The sequence below is a fragment of the Denticeps clupeoides genome, chromosome 3, assembly GCF_900700375.1.
Source record: "Denticeps clupeoides chromosome 3, fDenClu1.1, whole genome shotgun sequence".
Lineage (NCBI taxonomy): Eukaryota > Metazoa > Chordata > Actinopteri > Clupeiformes > Denticipitidae > Denticeps > Denticeps clupeoides.
In genome coordinates, this window is record NC_041709.1 from 8,950,496 (window position 1) to 8,968,331 (window position 17,836).

A 17,836-nucleotide genomic window follows, 5' to 3' on the forward strand; every position below is an offset into this window, starting at 1 on the left:
CAGAGGGGCAGCAGCAGCTGGTGCATATGGGAGTCTGGTCCTTAGAAATATGGTCCTGTTTAGGTGCACAGGTTGGCAGGGAGCGGTTCCAACATGCAGTAGGTTTCCATATAATCAGCCACATGTCCTGCGACTCCAAAATTTTAGAGACAGACCATAGAGCTGGATTATTAGCAAATAAACAGGGATGTATACATTTAAATGGAAATTAGTATTGTTGATTCTTTGATCACCACCAAAGTACATTTTTATTGAGTGAAAAAAAAACACTTGTTCATCACTGCAGGAGTATTCTGTGGTGTTCATGAATACCACTCTAGAGTTATAGATGTGTCGAACAGCGGAAGACCTACTGTCCTCTTAATGAAAGCAGAGCATCTGTATTTTTGTATTTATTAAGGGCTCTATGGACTGCTTTGTTCAGTCAGCTTTCATCGAATCGGCCTGCTGACAGGAAGATTACAGCACTAGGGGACAGTATCAACACCAGAGTAATGAGGAGCACGCGCCAGAACGTCTGAGCCCGTGTATGTGTATGTCTTTATTTTCTGATTGTTTGGGTCCATTCACTCATCACCTGATGTCTGTGTTTCGCAACTACAGTCACAGGACAAAAAGTATGGCCGGTGCATCACCTCACAGAGCTCCAGGCTGGTATAACAATCTGACTATTGTTCCTCTCCAGTTCATCTTCATGACTCTGTCTGTCCTCATCAGACTGGATGGAGATGACCCAATGTTTACAGTAAACACTGTCAATATGGATACTGCTTTTGGTTGACCTCACAGAGCACTGTGGTTGAAGAAGATGATTTGTTTTGCGTGACCGCTTTCTCTTATGGGGCGTACTATGTATAGTGCAATCGATTGCACGTGTTACAGAGCATAAAGCTTTAGGATTTGCCTGGAGCCGATCTGGCTCCTCCTGTCCTTTATCTCAAGCTGGTTTCCTGAGCCCCACCCCCCACCCACCTTTAATGACTTTTCCAGGAATTTACAATGGAAAGAGTTTAGGAAACATAGCTGTTCGTGACAGCTGAGAACTGGACTGGAAAAAAAAGTCAGAAGTTTAACTGGAGGGCTGTGAGTGACAGCAGGGCTGACCTGTGGGATCTCGTCTGACCCTCTTTGAATGGAAAGTTTCTCAGGTCCCTTTGGATCCTTCCAGCCCTTTGGCCCTGAGGGTGACGGACGCCCACATACTGGTTATTTAATCCTGTTCTTTTTTTTTCTCACTCAGTCAATCTCTCTGCTCATGTAGTCTTTATTTCTTCATTACTTCCGAGCTAGCAGAAGCAGACAGAATGACAGAGTGGCTGTACATTGTTTATTGAATTTATACCTTAAATTACAAAAAAATATATTTAAAGGAAGAAACATATTTACAGAGGAAAACATCATGCCATACACAGTAATGTTGAAAAAGCTAAACCCATTGCTTCCTGGTGACAGGAACAATGAAGTGTTAGAATTCAGGGCTTTTGTGTGTGTGTGTGTGTGTGTGTGTGTGCATGAAGGTTTTCGTTTTGATGTGAATTTGGCTGTGTGCTCTCAAGTGTCTGCTTACTGTGGTATGATTTCATAGCCTCTTACTTCTCTGCTTCCAGCTTTTGCTGCATGACAAGAGCTAATTATGCTCATTATACATGCCGTATAAATGCAAGTCGTTTGGATTCCTTTTGTTGGTTGAATTGTGGTTTGATGTCCAGTGGGAGACGCACAAGAAATCGGCTTCATCTGTCTGCACTACACTTATGTACATTCATCCTTAGCAGAAAACCACATGAAGTATAAAGGGATATGAATTCCTGCATTGTTCTCTCATACAGAATATTAAAAGTCTTGATTTTAAATATTGCTTGTAATATTTAACTATTTACCTTTTTTTATTTTTTTTAAATCTAAAACATATCTCTCACCGAAAGCAACTTGGAGATTGAATTCAGATTGAGAGCAGACATGTTTACAAAGTGTAAACCAGTTGTAAGCCGTTTGTCACACAGTTTGTCCCCCTCTGAGCTTTGGTACCACTAAGTGAGTGCTGCTGAGCAGGTTGTGTACTCTTGCTGAAGCAGTTCTCGAATAAAATAAAGTAAAATCAAATGAAGTCCTGAGAACGTAAAGTGTCCCTTTGCCAGAGCAGTCCACCTCCATCAGGGACTGTCAATTCAGGGTCAAGCTACCCCATTTTAATATTCATGAGTGTATATTTGTGAAAGCAGTAAACTAAAAAAAAAAAAGAAAATACTTAAAATAATGAGTTGCGCTCGTTTGAGTAATCTGGGCTTCACAGAGCCCAAAATCACAGATTTTCTGATCCTCCCCCTCTGGAGAATTCTTCCTCTTCTAGTGGAAAGTGTTGGGGTTGGGTCGAATCATCATGGTAACCTTCTTCAGGGAGTAAGCTCCACCACGGAATTCTGCCCAGTACACGCCGTCTTGGTAGCGGCTGCGGTAGTGTCCACCTCGGTACCACACGCCGTTGAGATTAGAGTGGGCACAGGCATTATACCACCAGCCTCCCTTCTGATAATGTGCACAGTTACCTGAATCAGAAAAAGGAGGCATCATGGAAAGACTCATTATTTTACCAAAACTTTATGAGGCATCACCTATATCACCAATATGGACAACAACAAATTCAGTTAGGAATGTGGGAGATGGCCTTTATATTGTGCTTTTATAAAACTGTGTCAAGTTTTGAGTAAGATTAAGGAAAGTTAGATGTCTAGAAATGTTCCTCACAAAGGCATTTGCCAACTCTATCACATAGCAGATTCCAATTGGACCTCCAACTGGCTGTGGTTTTGTGCATAATCAGTACAGTGTGTCACAACTAGTTGTACAAGCCTGCCTCCAGGCCACAGCTCTCCCGTGAGAAGGCCTCCTTGGTGGGCATTTAATATTTTCTCCTCTTTATCTGCAGCTCTTAATTGCTTTTGTTGTGCCATGGCAACTTCCACAGCATCCATTGTTAGAGAAGAGTGTGCCTGACCCTGCTCCACATGGACTCTGCAGCTTGTGGGAACCTGTGTAGGCTGTCTTTGTTTGGGATTGTGGGAGGCTGTGGTCCAGTTGGTCATTCGTTAATGAACAGAACCCCTCTTTGTTTGAATGCTTTGACGTGTTGAGATGTTCATTGTGAAAACCAGGGTACAGAAGGTCAAACCAGACTAAATGAAGTATGCACTAGAAGTCAGCAGGTATTTCTACCCTGAATTTTTGTCCGGAACATACCTGTGTATGCATCATGATCACGGTCCAGGGTGGTGAACTGCTTGCCATTGTGCCAGGTTAGAGAGTCCCCTGCATTGCCATGGTAACGGCCTACCCTCAGTTTATAGAAGTCTGACTCTGGCTCCAGACGGAAGCTGGCATACTCTGCAAACGTCTTCCTGCCAGACCAGTCTTCCAAGGTCACCAGCAGTTTGTAGTTGGCCTGATTGGTCAACCAGTAGATGTTCTCCAGTCCCAGCCAGTATTCTCCATCGATGTTTCCAAAGCCTTGCTATAAGTGTGTTCAGAGGAAAAAGGAGACATAGTCATGGCTCCAACCCAATCTAGCCGTGCTTCTAAGATTATATTTCTGTCTGACTGTGCAAAACTGAAAGTGAACTCTGCTAATATTTTTTGAAAGCCTCATAAAAGTCTTGTTGACTCGTTAATCAGTGAGCCAGGATTTCATGACTTGATATGTCTTATGTTTCAGTCTTCAGTCACCTCTGTATACTGTTGTAAGCATACACTTGCCCAAAGCTCTCATGCACGCATCTGTAGATGTTTAAAGGAGTTCACTTTTGCCATTTGGGAGCCATGTCCACAAGTGTAGTGCCACAAATGACAGCGTCATCTGAAGATGGCTGTCTGCATTGATAGCAGGATGTGTTTTTAAATGTTCTTTCTATTTTGTCCTTATTTGCAGGACACATCTTTATTTCTTTTACCTCACATATTGGTTGAATCATGGGAGATGTCTGTTTGTAATCACTGAGACCATGTCATTTTCCTGTCCCTTGGGATTGGGGATCATCCCTCTCCTTATAGGGGTGGAGCCTTCAGCTACAGATTTATGGAATGGAGGCATGATAGTAATTTGCCTGTCCTCCTCCAGTGCCGAGCATGTAAATCTTGAATCCTGCTAATAGTTCATTCTTTGTTTTGGTTTTTGATTCCATGTAGCAGCAGGAAGATGGAACTGTAGATGTTAGATCTAACAGTAAAGAAGCCTTTTCATAAAAAACAACATGGCTTAACATAGTATGATATAACCTGAGAGGTTGTAATTTGAAGAGGATATTAAACTATTAGATGGTGTCTAGTCTTTCTTCTAACGTTTTCCCAGGAAAAAGGAAATGGAATTGTCTCTGCCTAGTCCAAAACATTGTTCATTATATTATTGTCATGGCAGTATATCCCACCAGGGGGTTTCTTAATGCCAGATATGCATAATAAATACACACAAAAAAAATTTTATGTGAACGATGCTAGCTCTCTTATCTTAAATCAAAAGTTTATCCCAGCCCTCTGTTTTTTTTGTGAACGCACACACTATAAAATGGTGTGTTTTTAAAATGGAGCACATGCAGGTTATCCAGCATCACACATTAGGATCATTGAAAGTCCTAAAGCATTGAAATTGTGTTAAAGGCACCTTGTATGTTTCCCAGTTCCTGAAGAAGTTCACAGAGCCATCTTGTCTTCTCTGGATTACTGTCCAGCCACCAGGGTCGTGCCTCTGGTCACACCACACCTGCATTAGTCGGTTGGCATTCTCAGGCTTCACCAAATACATGCCGCTGGTGCTGTGGCCGTCCTCCAGGGCCTGGAGGCAGTCCTTGAATGGTCCTGAACCGTGTACAGGGATACACGGGTAAATAAAGCATTTATGGGGTAAATAAAGCATTTTGGCAGTTATATTTTTTAGATTGCAAATAGGAAATATGGAGGAATATGAAACCATTTGTGTTAATGATGGGAAGACGATTAAGTGGGTTGTGGTAGCCTAAAGTGTAAGGCCGGTTGAAACCCCATTACTACCATTGTGTCCTTGAGAAAGACACATGGTCATCAAGAGCACTGTCCCTATAACAACCGATTGTAAGTCACTCTGGATAAGGGCATCTGATAAATTCCATAAATGTAATGCAAATGTAGATTACGTGATTATAATCTAAAAAGCACAAGGGACCTTGATCTGAAGTGAATTATGAATCCTGTTCACACTCCTCCCCTATACAGCTGGAGGACTTATGTGTGGTGACCACAGCGGCATCTCGCAGTAATCACTCTAAACCCCTAAACCCAAAAGGAACCTTCTAATCAGCTCTCCCTTCCTCCCGTTGGGTGCTGTGTTGGATTCCGCTATTGCAGGGACTCCCTATTATTATTTTTCTTTTTCTTTTTTTTTCCCGTCTCCTGGAGAACTTGCTTAGTTCTATAGCCCAGAATTGACTTTGGCTGCCGTCATGCAAAGGAGGGGATTGCCACTGGTCTGCTGTGGGGCCAAGAACAACACTGGCATGAGGTGAGGGAAGAGAGTGCTGTGTAGCTGCAGGCTATAGCTAGCACTTAGTGTAAAACGCCTTGCAGCGCTACAGCAGCTGTGGATGTCATTACAGCAACACGTTCTTTTTCATTTCACCATGTGAGGTGTTTACAAAGTACTCAAGTCTGCAAAATGATGGGTTTTAATGGATTAATCCTTTATGCCTTGTTTCCTCTGTTTCATTACTTTGGCTTGGAGAACAACTCTTACTGATGATTGCGGTGATGACAATGACAAATAATGGTTCTGACACTGCTCGAAACTGTGAGAACATTTAACTTCCCAGATTAATGAAGCTCAAGTTGGCCCCATAACCCCTGGAAAGCATTGCCATATGAGAATACCCAGTGGTAATGCTGTATTTGTTCTGATGACCTTTGGAATGAAATATCTCTGTCCTCATGAGACTGGTAATCTTATTTTATCTCTGGTTCCCTGGGTTGGTTATGGTTTGTGTCTGTTGATGTAAATGGGCTAGATCCTGTATGAAGAATGTATTTTTTGCCACACAATTTGCCCTTTAGTAATAGAGTACAACAGCATACTGGACATTCTGGGGGTCATAGAGTTCAATGTGGAAAGAGTGTAGTCTAAATGAAATGGATGCTCACACATAGAACGGTATGATAGCTGTGGATTTTCGCAGGTTTCCCACCACTCACATCCTCCTATGTGTCAGACCTATCAGACCGAATTGAGGAGGGGTGAGTCAGACCACACATTCTGTCTACCTCAATGAATGTTTTTCTCTTTTTTTTTCCTGTTCCCCTGTTGAAGTTTGGAGAAATTTAAGGAAATAACTTTAACCAGTGCAAACAAAGAATCTGAGGTTTTCCCAGTTCTTTCCAGATGTACATGGTCATGAACTGCCAATGACATGTTGAATTTGTTTCAGCTTTGCTTCCCTGTCACGCCTGAAAGATATGTGCTTTTGTGATAAGTTTCATCAGCCAGCTTCTGTTTCTCATTTTCCCTTTTGCGTCATTACTTTTCAGTTTATGCAAATCGAGTGATGGCTGCCAGTGCGTGCATGTGGGCACATGCCCTCGCTGTTATCTGATAAGACTGAATCGGTTTGGACTAATTGACTTTGCCTCTTCATTCATCTTCCAAGTATCATTCATTACAAATAATGAGTCGCATCATTGCATACAGAAAAATCCACATGCTCTTTGTGGAACTTTTATTTATTTATTTATTTTCTTTTGCACTTATGTGTTATGGGAGGCATTGTTGGTTCCATGGCCACAGGGTTTGAATCCTCCTTGCATGTATCAGCAGGTATTCGCATGTGATTTCTTTCTCATTTTATTTATTTATTCTGGCCTGCAGCCCTTGTCTGTCAGTCAGTCCCAAATCAGGCTTCATGTTCTCTCACCGATGCTGCTAACAGCATGCCTCCACTCAAACATGGCTGTTGTAATCGGCATCAGTTGTATAGGGAGAAATTGTAAGTTATGAAACGAAGTGATTGTCATGTTGAAACACTGCAGCACAGCACATGTGTACACAACGAAATGTGTCCTTACTGTCTGATATTTCTAGAAATACAAATTCTAGTGTACACATCCAGTCTGTCTGGGCTCTTTTATAATTGTTTTGGCTCCCTTCAAGAATTCCAGCACTTTTTGGAGGCTGGCAGGCACAACACCCATGCTCAGCATCACATGTCAAAGATTAGTGTTAGTGGGCTCTGGGACTCATAGGTAATCCCCTGAATATTAATAATGAATATGTATTGCAGTCATATTGGATGCCTTGACTGCTTAGTGTGGCTTTCGTGACTACTTGCTCGTTGGATTATGACTGCTAATCTGCAATTCTTTTTGTCTGATTTCATGACACTGCTTTGAATCGAACCATTATCAACTAATGAATTATATGGCCGTTATTATCAGTGTACAGGCAAGTCTCAACAAATGAAGGCAATGCGGTTTTAGAGGCTTCTTTTCAGATTATTGTTTTTATGGGATGTCACTTCGCACTTTTCTGTTTGCACCTTCATGGTGTGACCTTGAGGATTGTGCTGAATGGCTATTGAAAGTGAAGGGTTATGTGTGGCAGTCGTGTGATAGCTTTGACATTGTCTTATTTTCTATAATGACACTGAATTACTTTTGAATTTACTTACTTTGTTGAGCAGCCTGAATGTATTGAAAAATAACTTTTACAAGATTTCTGTACATTTTCCTTCTGTTGTACATGTCTGTTGTACATACCTTGTTTATACCTGGCATTGGAAAAACTATTCTTATATTCCTTCATGTGCATTCTAATGAACTGACTTATCGCTCAGCTAGTTACCAGCTGAGGCCCTGTCCACACGTACATGGGGTTTCTGGATCATTTTAAAACACTGAAAACTAATCTTTTGGCAGACTTCTTCCAAGGTTAAGACCCGTGTAGGAAAATGGATATGCAACATCAAATTGTGCCTCAAGCTGTGCACTGTGTGTGTGTGTGTGTGTGTGTTTGCATGAGGCTAAATGATAACATGAATGATAAATGATTACAGGCGATCAGAACAGGGATTGGCAGTGTCAGTACTCCATACTGGAAAAAAAAACAACTTTCATTTTTACAACATAGTGCAAGTGCTAAAAAACACATTCTCCTAGTAGGGGTTTCTTTTTTGCACGTCATTACAGAAAATGAAAATGTTATGTGGGACAACTTTCAGAGTGTCCTTGTGTGGACATCTCCTGGGGCAGTGGGGGCCTAACAGGTAAGGAAACGGACCCGTTATCAGAAGGTTGCTGGTTTGAACTCCAAACCACCAAGCTGCCACTGAGAAAAGGACACTGCATTTAACCAATCACCAAGGGTGATTGGTTAAATGCAGAGGACACATTTCACTATGTGCACCGTGTGCTGTGCTGTGTATCACAATGACAATCACTTCACTTTCACTTTCCTGTTTGTACATGCCATTTCTGTTCTATATCTGGAGAATTTGGCGGTTTTCTCACATTGTGGAAGGCTTTGCACTGTAACACTGAATGAAGGTAATTTAGCTCTCGACTAGGAATAATCTTAATTGAGTCACCTGAAAGAGGAATGGCTGGGGGGTGGGGGTTAGTGTTCTCTCTGTTTCGTTATATCCTGTAATTAACAGCATACAGTTCAGGGTTGGCTGACTCTGAAGCTGAATTTGAGGCAAGTGTTGGTAGAAATGATTTCAGGTGAAAAGTGTAGGGGGATTAAGTGTGGCGTGTCAGGTACTGTGTCTGAAGTGGCCTGATTTAAACAATTTCCTGGCAAATGATTCACAATGTTATAAGATGTATGAATCAATTCTTTGAGGATCAGAAGGTGTGTGACTTTGAAAGACAATTAGCTGTTGATTTAAGGAATTTAGTTGTTGGTATGTCAGACTGATTCAAATCTGTAATGGATGTGCAAAATGCCACTCACCAGAAGGTTTGTTGGTGGTGGACGGGCTGTCGACGTCAGAGGGCATTGTGGGTAGTGTCGGTGGCACTGCCTTGGAGTTCTGGTCGCTCTGTATCTCGTTGGTGATCTGGTTGTTGCTGTTGTGGTGGCGCGTGTACGTGGGTGGGTGGTAAGGCTTCGGTGCCTGAGGGACCTGAGGACGATGTGGGGGCTGCTGGGGCATTACTGGGGGCTGGGGGCGGGCCGGCCGCACTGTCCTCTCTGGAAGGCCAGACCCAGTCGCCCGTCTACACTGCTCCTCCAGCTGGACGATGAGGGCGCTCTGGTTGTTGGCGAGCAGGGAGAGGTGCTGGTACTTGTGCTCCAGGTCGCGGTAGCGCGCAGCCAGCTGCTGCATCTCCGACGTGTGGTTGAGCACGCGGTTCTCCAGCTGCGAGACCTCCAGGGCGTTGTCTCGCTTGCGGATGATCTCGTGCAGCAGCTGCATGTAGAGCTGCGTGACGCGGGCGTTCATGTTGCGGCTCTCCTTGCGCAGCAGCTTCACCTCGTTCACCACGCCGCCGTCCACCTCCACCAGCAGCTGCAGAGCCTCGATCTGCCGCCGCTGCTTCTGCAGCTCGCTGTTCAGCAGCTCCAGCTCCTGCTTGTTCACCCGGTTCTCCAGCAGCGAGTCTGGCGCTTTGGAGTTGACACAGATGGCGCCGGTGGCCTTCTGCTGCGGGACGATGAAGGTGTAGGAGCATTTGTCGGGCTGCAAGGTGTCCACTGAGCGCTTCTGTCGCCCAGCATATAAGAACTCTCTCTCCAGCACCTCATCTCGGCTCTCAAACTCCTGTGCCCCCCTTGTGACTTCAGAACCTGTTATCGCTGCCAGGGAGATGGCCAGGAGAACCACAAGAGGGAGCTTCATAGTCTTACGAGGGTTGTCTGTGAGCGCAGGCCTCTGTCCAGAACGTTCTGTATTTTGGAAAGACAAGTGGAAGCGAAACAATCACACATAGAGCCATAAATCAACCCAAGAGTGGCTCTCTTTTATCCCTATGTAAATAATTCTGAGACTCATGATCATGAAGAGTCCCTTGCTGAGCGCCGTTGCAGACATTGGCCTGGAAACACTGACTGGTTGCATTGGTCTCTCTGTTAAGAAAGGCCAGTGCCTAATGCAGCGCAGCCTAATACAGACTGCTCCATCTAAACAGAAGTCTGCAGAAAAATGTCTGTAATGCCTTCACTCTGGTCTTGTTGGTCTTATCTACCTTCTGGGATCAGATCGTCCTTAATTAGACAATTAAAGGAAAATTTAAAAGGGGGATTTTAAACGCTGTAGTGTTTTTGTGTTTGGTTTGTGGTTTTGGTGGCATTTCCCCAGAATGCATGTCTGCTCCCATTATCTCAGGTACCTGCCTCTACCTGTGAACTTTAACAAGTAACAAGCAGTAATTTATAAACTATGCACAAAGACTATAGCACAGACATATTCAATTTGGTGTTTTATCTCCAAACCCGGCTCCCTCCACTGATTAAAAAAATCAACCTAATGCGATTTCATGCGACTGAAGACAGTATGATGCAATGGGTCAGGGGAAGGAATGACAGCCCATGATCGGAATGTTCAGCTCTGCCAATTAAAGTGCAGATCACAAGCAGCATTTTCTCTGGTGTCAAGGAATTTTGTCTCTTTTTCCATTGTTGTAGGTGGTGAGTCATTAATCTAATTCCTTTCTGATGGAGATCCACACAGATAACAGGCATCTGCTCCCGACTGTTTGGCATTAAGGAACAGACTGTGGGGGGGGTTGTTGCCAGATGCTCTGCGATAAGATCATCTATCTCCCCTGGTCTCGAGTGTTTTAACAAGAGACAAACACTTCTGCGTTTTATATGTCTTCATGCTTTGGTTTGTGTCAGTTATTGTGTCGAATGCATTTGACATGTCAAAGGGCCTTATTAAGATAAGTGGCAGCAATAGATCCCTTACCAACAGGCTGCTTAAATGACTGGAGCCGTTCAGCATCTGCTTTTCTATGTCATGTTACCTTGGCATGGCAAGAATCAGTTGCTGGGTTGCTTCTTTTAAAAAGGTCAAGGTTATGTTGCTTTCTTATGGGATAAAATGGAAATTTGGTAATTTGCAAAGATTCCAGCCACGCTGCTATACAGAATTTCAAAAATATAAATAACGTAATTAAATAACATTTTATTTAAAATCACCCCTGCTGCCTCACTGAGTTGAGATATGATAGAACATTGTACGGATTTTCTCTCCTGTGATAAGTTCCCTGTACGCAACAATTTCACCACAAGTACCAGAAGAGAGCCAAGTGAAAGCCGATGGAATTTATTCCAGGGAGTTTTCCTCAAAAACAAGCCATGATGATGTAAGATCCGATCGCGTGCGTGGTGTTTGTGCTCAGATGTGTAATGTGTTTCTGTTGGACAGCGAAACTCGATGCCCCTCCTGAGTTCACCGTGTCTGTGGTTTTCGATGCGGGGCTTCGCTGTGGGGTTCATTGTTACTGTGAACCCCCGCAATCAGCCAACAGTGTGTGTGTGTGTGTGTGTATCTATTCGTGACTAAACGCACACTTGCGTGATGGAACTCACTCAGCACCCTCTATCCAAACACAACAACCAGCAGCGGAGGTGAAGCTTAGACGCCAGATCCCTCATCTGAATGCGTCCCCTTTGGGAACAAGTGGCCGTTTTCCTGATCCATCACAACGGATTCCTTATCAGAGCAGGGATCACTGGGACATGTGGAGACTACGACAATAACGAGAGCGTAAAACCAGCATGCAAAGACCCCCTCCCTGTCTGACAGACACCCGATGCTGACTCGGATGTTTCTTCTGTTCTGTTTTTAGACGGGTCATTTAGGGTTGCCCCCCCCATCTGAAAGGTCATTCCTAAATAACTGTAATTGTTCTTCTCCATTGTGTCTCGTTTACAGTCCCTCATTTGTCTCTCTTTTTTTTACATTTTTTCTGTTTTATTGAACCTTTTTACCTTTAAAGCCTATAAAGTGTCCTGAATGAATGAATTGCTGCCAGCTCAGTTTTACTTCCTTATCTAATCCCAGTCTGACTGTTTCAGGCTGTGCCGGCTCCAGAGAATTTACTGCGAAAAGGACAATTGTGGCCAGAGTCGGGAGTGGTCTTAAACCACCTCTCCTTCAGCCATTATGCACACTCTGGATTATTAAGAGACAAGACACTTTAGCACACTGTTTGTTGATGAGTTGCATTGCCACAGTGAATGCAACAAAAACGCGCCAAATTGAATAGCGACTTTGATTCGCAGATGATTTTTAAAATCCGTTTAAAGGGTTGCTTGATTTAAAGTGCAAATCGGCAAGCTTTATTTCTTGACCGTGCTACTGGAGATTTGTTTAAAAGTCCATCCCCTAAAAGACTAATCATAACCCAACCTCGGCTGGATCCCAGCCCAAACACGCAAGCTGTTACTGGAACGTTTACCCAGGAGGGCAGATTTCTCTTTAACAACAGCATGATTAACCATCTGAAAAGTTTCATCTCCCTTACCGGGTAGCTTTATGGGTTGTCCTCACTTCTTTTAAATTCCTTGCCTCTCCGGCAGGTTGACCTGAGTTGTTGCTGAAGGTGAGTTTATCACAATTTCAGGGATCCTTCTCTCTTCCTTGAGTCCTTTCCAGTCTGGTTACCTTGCTGTTGTAAATGTGGCCCCAGAGGTGGTCAGATGATGTCCATCAAGAGACACTTGATGTGGTCATCTCTCCCCAGTCCTTGTCCATATGGGGAGCAACTGAAACGCACAACCTCAGACTATTGCAAGGTTGGCAGAAAGTATCCTCCTCCGTTGTCTCGTCAGGACCAGTCCATCTGCTCTTCTGTCTCTCTCTTTGTGCAGACTCAATCCATCACTTCTGCTTCCCAGAGCAAAAGTTCCCCCCCGCCTTCTCTCTCACTACCACTTTCTCCCGCTGTCCCTCCCTCAGTGTGGTGCTCTGCTGGGGCAGCAGTTGCAGGGTGAGTCTGATCCTCCCCTTTCCCCTCCCTGTGGTACAGCAGGAATGAAGCCCAAACACAGCGGCAGCGCAGGGTTCCAGCTCCCCCCACCCAAACCCTTGTACCCCATAAGCCCCCTCCTTTGCCAGTCCCTCTCTCTCTCTTTCTCTCTGTGGCGACTGATGTAAGTTAAGGGTTACGTGTGGTGTTGAGTGAGGTGCGAGGCTGCTGACATCAGAATTCTCCACAGACAAACCTCATACCTTTTACAGAGATACCTTTTGTCCCCACTCCCCAAAACAACAGCAGTTTTGTCACTGTAGCAGCCTAAAATGGCATTAAGCTCCCCAATCATCAATTTTGACCAGTCAAACATGATGTATCCCTATAGCGAGGGCATACCTTTTCATACATCTGTATTTTAGTAGGCTAATGGACAAATAGCTGCTAGGGTGCACCCATAATTATTATAAGCGAGACTGACCCAAACAATGACCTTATGTCTGAAGTTTTGTCTAAAGTGTTGTACAGGGGGTGAATTCTAATTCATTCTGAGTAGTTTTAAGGTACGAAAACCCGCTTTTAATACCACTGTTTATACCAGTGTTTCCAGTTGGCCTCACGTTCGCTTCTCTCGTTACACAGTGTTGTTTTCTGAGCCCTGAGGAGCAACTTGTCTCCGTCCTGTAGCCACCGTACAGCGCTGCACTTTCTGCCGGAGCTCTTCTGTGTAGTCTCCTCAGCCCCATCCTGTTTACGAGGTAGTGTATTGACCCTGGCTCGCATCCCGTAATTCCCCACTACGTCATAATAATTTGGCATATTTCCACCTTTTGTTTTAGACTCACTGGCAGCATAACATTGGTCAACATGTGCTTCTAGTTGTTTTTTTGTTGTTTTTTTTTTCTTGCTTCCTAATGGTGGTCCAAATTATTCTGGGCAGCATCTTACCCGCTTAAATGTGGCAATAGTTGTTGGTGTTGTTCTGGAGCCGTAAAGAGTGTAGAGAAGGATCTTGAACCTTCCTCCACCATATTGGTATCATGATAGTGGTTTTACGTTAATGAGATGGATGATGGTGGAGGAGTACTGACGGGGCAGGTCTGAGCGCGCTACAGCGCTGTGACTCCCCCATCCACTCGCTCTGCTGCCCTGATGCATGCAGACATTCACAAGCAGAGATGCAGGTAAATTCATACATCCTACTTTTTACGCTGATTACATTTCTACATTGCAGAGTCATCCTGCATGACTTGCGGACGAACTTTCTGGTCAGCATCCATAGGCTATTCTCGCAATCCTGCATTCTTGCATCCCTCCACAGGGAATCACTGCCCAGCCCTGGATTATTTCCCAGTGTTGGCCATGAGAGAGGCCCATGTGACTGGCAGGCAAATGGTGGAGTGGAAATCAGCTAAGCCCGGGCACATCGGCCTGGAAAAAGCCCTGAGCTGCGGCGGGGTGTAACACAATGCTGTTTCACCCAATTCCACTTAGGCACATTAACACAGTACACACACACATGCTAAGCACACAACTATGCATTCTGGTGCAGAGCACTGGGAGGTGAGGCATTTAAGTGGCTTAGTGAGAGGTCAGAGGTCAAATTGAGGGTCAGAGGTCAGAATGAGGGTTGAATGGAAAGTGGCACCCTGCGGTGTTCGACAGAATGATTGAGGACACACACCTGGCTCACCTGTTGCCCTCAGATCGAAGGCAAATGTTAACCTGATAACATCCGTTTGTGGTGCTTAACAGTAATAAATAAATACTTCTATATGGAACCCTTCACAGATTAATGGCTATGATATAAATAGAGAAAATATTTTAAATGTTTTGTTATATATTTTTTCCCCAAAGCCTGTCATAGAGAATGATTATAAAAGCCAAGAGTCAAAATACAAAGAAAGTATATCTGTACGTGTATGAATTGTACTGTTGTGTAGCCTGATAAGCAGACCGGTGCCCCCACACTCATGCTTCCCACCTTGGAGTGTGGCAAAGTAACACACATGGACAGATGGAGCCACGTGTCCCCAGAAAAGCCCTGTCAGCTATCTTTCCAAGCTTTGGCTGAAATCAGGAGGTACACGTGGGTCAGTTAATAAAACAGCCCTCTTCTGTTGCCACACTTTTTCCCCCTAATAAAGCTATTTTTGAACCTTGACTTTGATGTGATAACATCTCTGAGGCATTGTTGGCTGAGAAATCGTCTTCTAGCTGTTAAGTGAGCTGGTCTTAGGTGGTCCAAAAGTGAATCAGAACATCAGAACAGCACCAGAATAATGAAATTTGTATTTTAGCAAAAAAAAGAGCTGGCTCTAGATCGGCAATTGCTCAGAGGATTTTGACAGGAATGGTAACCAAAGGCTTTTGTCCAAACCTTTGCTCAATCAGAAACAGATTGTTGTTAACAATCAAATAATGTATGCTGTAGGAATCTCTTAATTCTAACAATGGTATTTTCTAACAACAATAATAACAATGCTATTGGTGTAATTGTGTTTCTTGTGCATTTGTATTTCTGTACATTTAAAATCTTATTATTTTCTATATAATAAGATGCTAAATTAACCCTTTGAACTATTTACAGTGGTCACATCAGACAAGCAAATTGTATGGTTTTAGATTCTACTGACCAAATATTTACAGGGAATTGTATTAGAAGTAATCAGCAGATTTTTTTCATTTGTGTGTGAAGCGATTGTGTATGGGTCTATGTAGATGTTTTTCATCTATGATGGAAACCATAAGGTGATGGACAGGAGTGATTTAAAAGGACCTCTTTCAGAATGTTTAGTTAGCCACTGTGTATAAGCGTTGTCCCCTGAACTGTAGTTTATGAGGTCAGCAGCATTAAATAAACTATGAGGCTGGCCTGTCACCGCCGTTCTCAATACAGAGAAGTACTGAACGAAAGACGTCTGTTGGCGAGAATGTCTTTAAGACTGCGGGGTGCCTGAGTCTTTATTTTAGCAATAGGACCCTCTAAGAGCTGCCTTTGATCGGAGAGGCCTGTAAAGCAACAGCCTGTATCATCTCAGTTTCCTGCTGCGTAAAAATCCACTAGCATTTTGTAGTGCACATGAAGGTTGAACAAAAAGCTTTCCCATGATTTAAAGCACCACACCAATATAGTTTCTAAAAAGGGTAGAATTTAGTCTCCTAATAGATGGAAAAGTACATTTATGAAAGTAATAATATCTATATTATTCAATATTATGTTGTTCAACAACTCTATAGCTGTATGTATTTTTGAGTTTGAGCAGTTTGAAATGTTCAGTCATTTATTTTCACTTTTTGTATTTGTCTGCATACTGGTATTATTTCACCCCATTATGCCCTTACCTAGTATAAAAAAGAGCAGGCTCTTTCAGTTCCCAGCCAGGATGTGAATGAAATATGATCTGAATGAGCCTGACTCATCTCAAATCCTGGTTGAACAGGTGCATCATGGGTGTTGCTGCCACAACTTTTCTTACCATTTGACCACAAGGTCTCAGTTCTGGAAGGGTTCCATTCTGTGTAGGGTATTCCCTATCTCGGCCCATTTCCAGCTTGCTCCCTCTCTGCAGGCACTTAATGGAATTACCATGTGTGGACAGCCATCAAATCTCAACAGCACTTGCTGGGCAATCCTGACTAAACCAACTATGTGTAAACCCTGAAACCCTCTACACATGAGATATGCGGATGAAACATTACCTCTTGTATGGTGCTCATAAGGCGTATTGATGGTCTATTGTTCACAATCAAGTGTTCAGTTCAAGATTGAGTTGAGCAGCTCTTTAAACACTGGCAGCTGTGATTCCTCTAAATGAATCCTGAACAGAGATGAATAATGCTTTTTTCCAGAGAGTAATGTGGAAAAAAGTAAATATGTACTATTTAATTCTGAGAATGTTTAGATGTGCAAATCAGAAGAGTCATAAACATCAGACAAATTGCCCCAAGTAATAGTATTCCATTTGTTCTTTGGAAGGCAAATGGGGCTTTAGTGTAATTGCATTTGCTAGGAGTGGTTTGGCTTATAGTTACCAGCAACAGATTTTCTGTTTATTGGAAAGAGTCACATTTGAAAAAAGGTCAAATTCTTATCTGATTTTTCTGACATTACAATTGCCTTTAAAAGTTATTTGACATTGTTTTTTTTATAGTTCTGCCTCCAGTTAGCTAACCTATTTTTTTTTCCAATGTTGTGCTGATAAATGAGTTAAATGCAATGTGCTGCCATACCTTTTTAACTTTGAACAGTATGAAAAGTTGAGATGAACTGTGCTGTATGTCGCCTTACAGAAACATATCTCTTGTTTCAAATGTCTGTCTCCTTGCTAGGGCTGCAACTAATAACTATTTTGGTAGTCGAATATCACCTATAATCGATGAATAATTGACCAATTGGATTTTAAATTGTATATTATAATCCAATTATATTACACCAATTGTCAATTTAAAAAAAAAGGCTTTGTACATAAGGTTTTTTCAATTCTAAAGACTTCACGAAAGACTTCATTCAAACACATATTTTAATTGTTTTTGCCCAGGACAGGCAGATTAGCAGCAGAAATCACAGTTTATTCATACTAAGGAATGTCAGCATTTCAATATGGTCTTGGGTCTGGCTTGCTCTATTCTGAGAGCAGGTATTCCTTGCTGCAGAGACTATTTGCTCTGATGGTGTAGATGTTGCTGGAATGCACAGAAAAGACCATGCCATGTTGGACAGAAGTGTGGAAAACACCCTTCATTTTCCTTCTAATATCTCAGGTGACCCTTTATGGATATTGCTGGCGATGTGAAGAACATCTTAACTTTTTTTTTCTCACCATTTTAATGTTGCAAACAAGTTTTTTTTCTTCTTTGCCTTTTCTGGGGTGACATGGTCCAAGAGTGTTTAATATGCAATGATGCC

At 42.9% G+C, this 17,836-nt stretch overlaps 2 protein-coding genes across 4 annotated transcripts in view; one reads left to right on the top strand and one right to left on the bottom strand.

Annotated features, from left to right (window-relative positions):
* Positions 1–17,836, top strand: part of LOC114786117 (ras-specific guanine nucleotide-releasing factor RalGPS1) — an 83,763-nt gene that overhangs the window by 37,459 nt on the left and 28,468 nt on the right. The window lies entirely within an intron of this gene.
* Positions 1,314–12,900, bottom strand: angptl2a (angiopoietin-like 2a). Its single transcript, XM_028972974.1, has 5 exons — positions 12,481–12,900; positions 8,960–9,895; positions 4,652–4,845; positions 3,238–3,508; positions 1,314–2,546 (listed from the first exon to the last, which is right to left on the bottom strand). The coding sequence occupies exons 2-5, from the start codon at positions 9,846–9,848 to the stop codon at positions 2,347–2,349; spliced, it is 1,554 nt and encodes a 517-aa protein (XP_028828807.1). The 5' UTR covers positions 9,849–9,895; positions 12,481–12,900; the 3' UTR covers positions 1,314–2,346.

What these genes read in the sequence shown, in the direction of transcription:
- angptl2a (XM_028972974.1), bottom strand. Translation starts at nt 9,848, where the DNA reads ATGAAGCTCCCTCTTGTGGTTCTCCTGGCCATCTCCCTGGCAGCGATA. An exon ending in CACCACCAACAAACCTTCTG is followed by an intron (nt 4,846 to 8,959) that starts GTGAGTGGCATT and finishes TACACGGTTCAG; the next exon opens with GACCATTCAAGGACTGCCTC. An exon ending in GGAACTGGGAAACATACAAG is followed by an intron (nt 3,509 to 4,651) that starts GTGCCTTTAACA and finishes ACACACTTATAG; the next exon opens with CAAGGCTTTGGAAACATCGA.